This window comes from Otolemur garnettii, unplaced genomic scaffold, assembly GCF_000181295.1.
Source record: "Otolemur garnettii isolate 467f Iridium unplaced genomic scaffold, OtoGar3 scaffold00031, whole genome shotgun sequence".
NCBI lineage: Eukaryota > Metazoa > Chordata > Mammalia > Primates > Galagidae > Otolemur > Otolemur garnettii.
In genome coordinates, this window is record NW_003852426.1 from 13,270,074 (window position 1) to 13,278,356 (window position 8,283).

The 8,283-nt window shown below is 47.9% G+C and overlaps 1 protein-coding gene across 1 annotated transcript in view; it reads right to left on the bottom strand.

Annotated features, from left to right (window-relative positions):
• Positions 1-3,473: 3,473 nt before the first annotated feature.
• PRPH2 (peripherin 2) overlaps positions 3,474-8,283 on the bottom strand; it is a 15,843-nt gene continuing 11,033 nt past the window's right edge. Inside the window, exons 2-3 of the mRNA XM_003789195.2 lie at positions 6,393-6,639; positions 3,474-3,888 (exon numbers count right to left, since the gene is read on the bottom strand). Coding sequence (XP_003789243.1) covers positions 3,676-3,888; positions 6,393-6,639 — 460 coding nt within the window. The 3' untranslated portion in view covers positions 3,474-3,675. The remainder of the gene's footprint in view (positions 3,889-6,392; positions 6,640-8,283) is intronic.

Sequence of the window (8,283 nt, forward strand, 5' to 3'; positions counted from 1 at the left end):
TTAACAACTACCACAATCAAGAAAGAAAACTGCTCCATCACCCCAAAAAGTTCCCTCATGCCCCTTTTTTTTCTTGTTTTGAGACCTGCTCACTCTGTTGCCCCAGGCTAGAATGCCATGGCCTCCACCTAGCTCACAACAACCTCAAACTCCTGGGTTCAGGCAATCCTCCTTCCTCAGCCTCGTGAGTAGCTGGGACTACAGGCACCAGCCACAATGCCTAGCTAATATTTTTCTATTTTTAGTAGAGACGGGGTCTCACTCTTGCTTAGCTGGTCTCCATCTCTCAAACTCAAGCAATCCACCTGCCTGGCCTCCCAGAGTGCTAAGATTTTAGGCCCACCCCCCCCCACCCTGTGCCCCCTTGTAGTCAACTTCTTGCCCCACCTGACCACTGCTCAATTTTGTCCCTTTGTTTTCCCTCTTCCAGAATGTTTTATAAATGGAATCATACCATATGTAACCTTTAAGATTAAGACTTAATCTTCCACTCTGCACCATCCTTGGAGCACAGCATTCTCTAATTTCCTATTTTGCTGTTCATGCTCATCCTCTTGCTTTAGAGGACAGGATAAAATGGGTAGGGCCCAGCCACATACACTGGGGCTGACAGGCTCAAACCCCGCCCAGGCCTGCTAAAACAACAGTGACAACTGCAACAATAACAAAAAAGAAAATAGCCAGGCGTTGTGGCAGACATCTGTAATCCCAGCTACTTGGGAGGCTGAGGCAAGAGAATCACTTAAGCCCAAGAGTCTGAGGTTGCTGTGAGCTGTGATGCCATGGCACTCTACCCAGGGTGACAGCTTGAGACTCTGTCTCAAAAAAAAAAATGCCATCAGGTGTCAAGGACTGATTTGTCCCTCTTTCCAGCCAATCTCATGTCCATTGAGACCTGAGAAGGTATTCCTTTTCTTCCCTGGGCTTCCACAGTATTCCACAGACATGGTGCTGTTCCACATGGTACTGCTGGCTGCCTGTGCTGTCATTGGGAGCCATCTTTTTATCCCGTGGTAGATAAAGGACCCTGATTGTCTTGGTCTGTGCTGCCCCTGGCTAAGCTGCAAACCTGCTGCCTTAGCAGAACAGGTGCCCGGACAAGGAGGAGCAGGGAAGGTGCAGAGCAAGCCCCTAATCTTATTAACCCATATTGAGGTTACTCAGGGCTTATTCCCTGACAACTCAGTTCTGGGTTTGAAGCATGTTGCAAAGAGGCTGTAGGTTCTTGAACTCGGGCCATAAATTCTAGGACACCCAGCTTCCTAAATGTTCAGAATAAGGAATCATACTTCACTATGGAATGAGTGTTTTAAAACAGAAGTCCTAAGGCCCTCTCTTTACTTACTACTGGTCTAGGCTGACAGAACTTTAAAATCTGGCTGAGTCTCTTGGGAGAAATAAATTTACCCTAGTTCAAGAAAGACTGAAGTTAAGACACAAGGAGGAAGCTGGTACCAGAGTCTTACTGGACACTACTAGGTAACCAGAAGGGGTGGCAAGCCTTCTCCAGCAACTTCCTGGCTTCCTTAACAGAAGACCTGTTAGGATGCAATCAACCCTAGGTCTGCTCTTAACCAACTGGTGAGGTTTATCATAGACTCAGTTCACCCTCAGTCCTCCCAGCTGCGTTCAGATTCTCAGGTGGTTCATATCTGCCCTATAACTTGGCCTTTAGAGATTCATTTCCCTATTTGTGGAAATATGTTTTGACCAGAGCAGAAGAAAAAAAGTGGCTTGGAATTTTTGCCTAAATCACCCAATTAAAACTCTACATATTAAGTTCAGCTCTAGCAGATGTTGAGATGATTTGAATAACTCGATGGTCACTGTTGCAGAAAAGAGAAGCCAAGATGGACAGGCATGGTGCTCATGCCATGTTGGTGACAATAATTGTTGCCAGTGTTTCCCCTTTCGGGTTGGCTACTCATCTTAGGGGATCCCATGATATATTTTGTTGCATGAACTAAAACAGTCATTTAATAAAAGTGATTTTCATATAATTTTTAATGTTTATTACACAGCTGTTAACAGCATAGTTACATATGTGGGCCTAGAACAGCACTTTCACCATGGTTTTCAGCACTCCTGAGAGATGGAGAACTCGGGGACCCTTGCTAGAGATAGCTGGCTCAGCATTTTCAGATTATTCCTTGGTCTCTAGGAGACTCAGCAGTCTAATTAGACCTGGGACCGCAGTCTAATTAAACCTGGGACCACAGTCTAACAGGGTCCAAACATCTTTGATCTAGTCTTCCGCTTAGGAGGATTACAGCCCTGGAGCATACCCCAGGCAGCACCAGAAATCTTGTTTTCTCTACACTGAAATTCTTAGGACAAAGCTGAACCTGAATTCATCCAAAGTAACCTGTTTCCAAACACTGTTGCTGGATTAGAAGCAGAGGGAAGTTATGAGCTTCCTTTGCATTTTCTGCCTTCTGGTTTTGATCTCCTGCCAGGTAGGAATGAACTCTCTTGAATGTTCATCCAGCCAGGAGGATGGTGCTGGGCCTTGCCTTGATTTGGTCACCAGGGGCCTGGGATTGTCTGAAATTGTTCTCTCCTTCCCATGAAAGCTTCAAAGAAGGCTTTCCTAAAGGAAGTGAAAACTCTCAACGATTGCTAGCTCAGGAGGATGGGTTACCTCAATCATCTTCGATGCAGAAGCATTCCAGGAATAGTGCTTTGCAGGGTGGGTATCTGGGGAAAAAAACAGAGAGAAACTCCCAGAGGACTCCTTGCCCTCCACCATAGACAATTAGTGTTGTCTGCGGGGGCTGTCACGGCCACTTGTGTGAGTGTCCCTGGGCCCACCAAGAGAGGAGGCCTGATCTCCATTATAGACCCTTGTCTGGTTGTTGCTCTTCCACACCAGGGCAGCAATCTTAGCTGGTGCTTCTACAGACAAGCGACAGGAGGCCACCGGCACTTCAGGGCTAGGGTGCTGCTGTAACATGCCAACGACCTGACGTCCTCAACCCACGGTGCACTCTGGGCTAAGTGACTGAGGGCATATGAATGTGACACAAAAGCAGGCCATTCACTCTATTTTGGTGGGGGGAAATAATCCCTTGCCTTAGAATTCTCTTGCTCCGTGACTGAAGAATTCCGATTTAGACCCTTTAATGCTTCAAGAGTCTATTAAGTATAACTTTCCCTCACCTTCAGGCATTAAGCAAACAAAATGGCCAATCTGTCAATCTTGGCATTAAAAACAAAGACAACGTGGCCATCGTTTTTTCAGACTCATGGGCTTATGCACCAAGTGACTCTTTGGGTATAGAATGAGGCAACTTGGAGCTCATAACAGGCAGACTCTAAAGGGGGAGCAGCCCTCAGATGTGGCCAGTAGCCAGAGGGTGGAACTGAATTTGTGTGCTATGAGAATGCTGGTCCTGGGCTAGTCATCCACTGAGAGGCCCCTGAGTCACCATGAGGGTATCCTAGTGCAGTAGGCCTGAGGGGGGCTCATTCATTCACATTTTCAGCCAGTCATTCAACAAACGTTTGCCAAATGCTTCAGGGACTCTAAACTTTAAATTCCACCATCAAGAAGAGTCTGTAAGATGGTGCCCTCCTTGGGAGATTTGGGCTTTCAGAGTTGGACAAAAGGGGTATCCGCATTTCTTGGAGTCCACTACTGCTCATTGTTCGGGAGGGGAGGGGGCCCTGGGGCCCTCAGCCAGCCTCTGGGGCCTGGCCCGCGTCTGCGCCCTCAGCTTCCACCTGGTTGCCTTTGCTCAGCTTCTTTAAGCTTTCCAGAAAGGCCTTCCAGGTCTCGGGCACACTCTTCTCCAGCAACCAGCCCTCACTCTCGCACTCGGGCTCCTCCGGGTTGGGCACGCTGTCCAGTGCTGTGTGCAGGTAGCGCAGCCCAATCGTGATGCTCACCTGGAGAGGGAGAGGAGAGTTAGAGGAGGTCTAGGAGAAGGAGCTAGAGGTGGGCTGTTAGGAAACCTCAGGAGCCTCTGGCATGTTCCTCCCTGGGGTCCTTAAAATGAAGTGGGCTTTACGAGTCTGGGTTGGTGACAGCCTGCCCTACCTCACCTTGGCCTCAGTGCTCCCTTTCCTAGCCTCATCTCCTCTCCTCTTCCCCTCCTAGCTACCCTGGGCTTCTTTGGGTCCACCTACACCCCTTACTTCTCCCTCTGGCCTTCAGCACTTGCTGTTCTCTGCCCCAGGCATTGTTCCTCTCCCTGGTCACCTGTTAATTTAGCTTCAGCCCCTGTTGAGCTCCCCTACTGCTCATCCTCTCTTCTCTAGGCACTCCCATGCTGGGTGCATTAGTCCCGGGTTCCTTCACCTCCATGCCACACCCCAGCCCTGTTCCTAGCATGTTGCTTGGCACATATTGGGTGTTCAGTAACTTTGTCAGCTGAAATTAAAGAGTCACCTCCTTTTCTGCAAACATTATGATGTGTGGTTTCCCTGTTATTTTGATGAGTATAGTGATGAATGGGTGCGGGTGATGCATAATTTGGATTCGTTCTCTGTCACTCATCCTGGCAGACTTGGAGCCCAAATGCCTGGGTTCAGACCCAGCCTTGCACTTCACCAGCCGTGTGCCTGGGAAACCCTGCTTCATGGTTTGCAGATTCCCAGATGAAATGGTGCCTGCCAGGACACTTCAGTATGCACAGAGCACACAGGGCCTATGCACAGTAAGGACGAATAGGCATGTCAAAAGCAATTAGTTATTATCCAGCTTGGTAGGTATTGTTTTCACTTTTCTAATAATATTCCATTAGCCACGTGTTTCTGCAAGAATTCCTGGTTTGCTGTCATCTGCATTTCCTTGTATGGAGAGGATGAGGCTGCTCCCTGAAGGCAGGAGTGGCCCTTATCCCATCTGATTCACCCACTATCCCAGCACCTAGAATAGCACCAGAAATATCTGTGAAATGAATGCTTTGGGGACATTTTATGACTATGGTAGTAAATGATAACAGTAACTGATAGAGTTTAAGATTTTTGTTATTGTCATTGAAAGTTTCATAAATATTTTTACAGTGGAAAAAGTCACGCCCTCCAGGAAGTCCTCCTGGTGTGAATGCATCCACTCTGATCGCCTCCCACTTCCCTGAAGGGAGCCCACAGCACTGTGAGTTTTGCACTTGGTAACAGTCTTCCCTGGGGTTCATAACATAGATGTCACCTCCTCACTGGATTGTGAAGCCCAAGAGGGCAAGGCAAAGTCAGAATCCTATCAGTAGGCTCAGCTACCCTTGTGTCGTCCATCAGAACTCTGCCCTCTAAACACCTCAAGTAAGAATCATGCATTCAAACTCCCTGTTCCCAGTAAGCTGGTCCTCATCTTAAGCAATCTTTCAATTCCTGGACAGGAGTGTAAGCTGAGAGGCAGCCAATGGAGCCTCGCCTCCCCACTACCTCTGTTATCTTTTCAGTCTTCTTTTCATGGGTTTTAACTGATGTAACTGTCTAAACTTCTAATAGTAAGCGTCTCTCCTCATTCTACCCCCTCACTCACCAGACTCTGCTTCCAAGAGTTGGTGACCAATAAATGGTGATGAATATACTGTGTTTGCTTCCCTGGGCAGTGCCATGCTGTGAGTGTATGTCAGCCACAGACATGATAAACTCAGTGAATTTCCATAGCACTAGGGAAGGAACTAACTTAAAGGAACCCTTCAGGGAATCTTCTCTGACAGTAAATGCTTCTCTACCTCATGTTTCTGACTTTGTACATTTGGATTTTGGAGTCTGGATTTTCTCCTGTCCGAGTAGCTCAAAGCAGACATCTGGAGTTAGTACCTGGAGCACAGTAGGTATTTAAGAAATACCTCTTCAATGAAAGAATAAATGAATTCAGCACACTCACTGAGGGCTTGCAATCAAGCCCTGTACCTACAGGGAGGAATTAAGCATTACAGATAAGAGAAGATGAGCCCACAAATAAGTAAACTAGTAGGTAAATAGTAACCCATATCTCAAGAAACAAATACAGTAGAACCTCTGTAAGTTGACCACCCTAGGGACTCTAATGACCTGGTCAACATACAGAAGTGGTCAACACAAGGAACTAGGCCAACTGTGCTGATGTTTATACCTGAGGCATGTTCAGTCTATGAAACAGGTTAACCTGAGATGATCAATACAGGGAGGGCGTCAACTCCTACGCCCCAGCAATCCATCTGACTTGGCCTCCCAGAGCGCTAGGATTAAAGGTGTGAGCCACTGCGCCCAGCCTAGAAGGCTGAATTTTATGTTCTGTGCATTTCACCTCAATAAATTGCTTTTTTTTAAGAGCTGAGAAAGAAATAAAAATAAATAGGGAGCTAGGGTTTGAGCCCAGGCTGCTCCGACCCATAGCCACTGAAGGCTAGTTCTGAGGAGAGAGACAGCTCTCCACCCCTCCGGCCCAGCGCCCGGCCTACCTCCAAGAGCCAGACAAGGAGCGTGACGATACCCATGGAGTTCATGAGGCTGCCGTAGTAGCTCAGCAGGGCAGCCCTGCAGCCACGCAGCCACAGGTTGAGCTCCTCTGTCTGGTGGTCGTAGCTGTAATGTGCCGAGTTGTTGGTGAGCTGGTACTGGATGCAGGGCCGTGGTGAGTTGGGATTGCAGCAGCTGAAGGGGACACCGTCCACCAGGTACCGCCCATCCACATTGCTCTTGATGCGACTGGAAGAGAAACACACAGCTGGAGATGGGCCTCTCATGGGTGCCAATTCCCCCCATCCCCAGCCTCTGAAAACCTAGAATGTTCATTCATTCACTTGCCCACTCAATAAATATTTGCTGTACACTTGCTATACACCAGCCACTGTCCTAAGCATTGAAGATAGAATGATAAATAAATGCCCTGCCTTCCTGGAGCAGAGGTTCTCAACCTGTGGGTCACGACCCACAGGAACTGTATTAAAGGCTCACAGCATTAGGAAGGTTGAGAACCACTGTCCAAGAGGGTTGAGGCAGATAGTAACTCAAGAAGTCAGTCAATAGGAAATATAGAAATTCCCCCAACTGTTCTGTGTGCAGTGGGGCCCCAGCCTGCAACAATTTCTTGGGACCATGCCAGGCTGATAGGAAGAGCAGCAGGACAGACAGTGTCCACAGACAAGGTGGTGGCTGCCATGTGTGACCATCACCCCAACTCCCTCATCACCCTCCTCTCACCAAGGACCCCTCCAGCCAGATGTTTCCAAAAGCCCTGCTCTGGCCCAGAGCCTGTGCAGACGCTGAGGGTGAAGACAGAGGCAGGCACAGTCCTTGCCCTCCAGGAACTCCGTCCAACCCGGGTGGGAGCTCTGTGCTCAAAGGAGGGATGTGGCTGCAAGCTCAGCTCCACTCTCCAGGCGACAGGCAGAGCTCACAGCATGGTTTGTGCATTTCTGTATTTATGTGTGTGTTTGTTTAGAGCACACCATGTCTTCATACCAGTTCAGAATTCAGAAGAGATCTTCTTAAGTGAAAAGTCTCATCTTCCTACCAGGCAGGCTAGGTCTGTTCTGCCTGACCTGGGTGTAGCTACCCAGGTCTCTATGTGTCAAAAGTCATGGGGCCACGCACTTAAGATTTGTGCACTTGACTGTGTGCATGTCATCTTTTTTCTTCCTTTCTTTTTTTTTTTTTTTTTTTTTTTTTTTTGTTTCAGAGTGTCACTCTGTAGCCCTGGGTAGAGCGTCTTAGGGTCATCATAGCTCATAGCAACCTCAAACTCTTGGGCTCAAGCAATCTTCTTGCCTCCTGAGTAGCTGCAACTACAGGCACCTGACATGATGCCTGGCTAGTTTTTTTACTTTTAGTAGAGATGAGGTCTCACTCTTGCTCAAGCTGGTCTTAAACTCCTGAGCTCAAGCAGTCCACCCTCCTGAGCCTCCCAGAGTGCTGGGATTACAGGCGAGAATGTGTGCATGTCATCTTGAGTAAGACAGTTGCACATGGACAATGCATTAAAAAATAGCAGAGTTTTACAACACAAGAATAGAGAGCATGTAATTGCTTACAACAGAAAATTATTTTCAAAATAAAAAGGAAATTGGCTAGGAGCAGTAGCTCACGCCTGTAATCCTAGCACTCTAGGAGACCGAGGCAGGTAAGTTGCTTGAGCTCAGGAGTTTGAGACCAGCCTGAACACAAGTGAGACCCTGTCTCTAAAAGTAGCCAGGCATTGTGGCAGGTGCCTTTAGCCTCAGCTACTCAGGAGGTTGAGGCAACAGGATTTCGTGAGCCCAAGAGTTTTAGGTTGCTGTGAGATACGATACTATGGCACCTTACCCAGGGTGACTGAGTGAGACTCTGCCTCAAAAATATATATATATATAT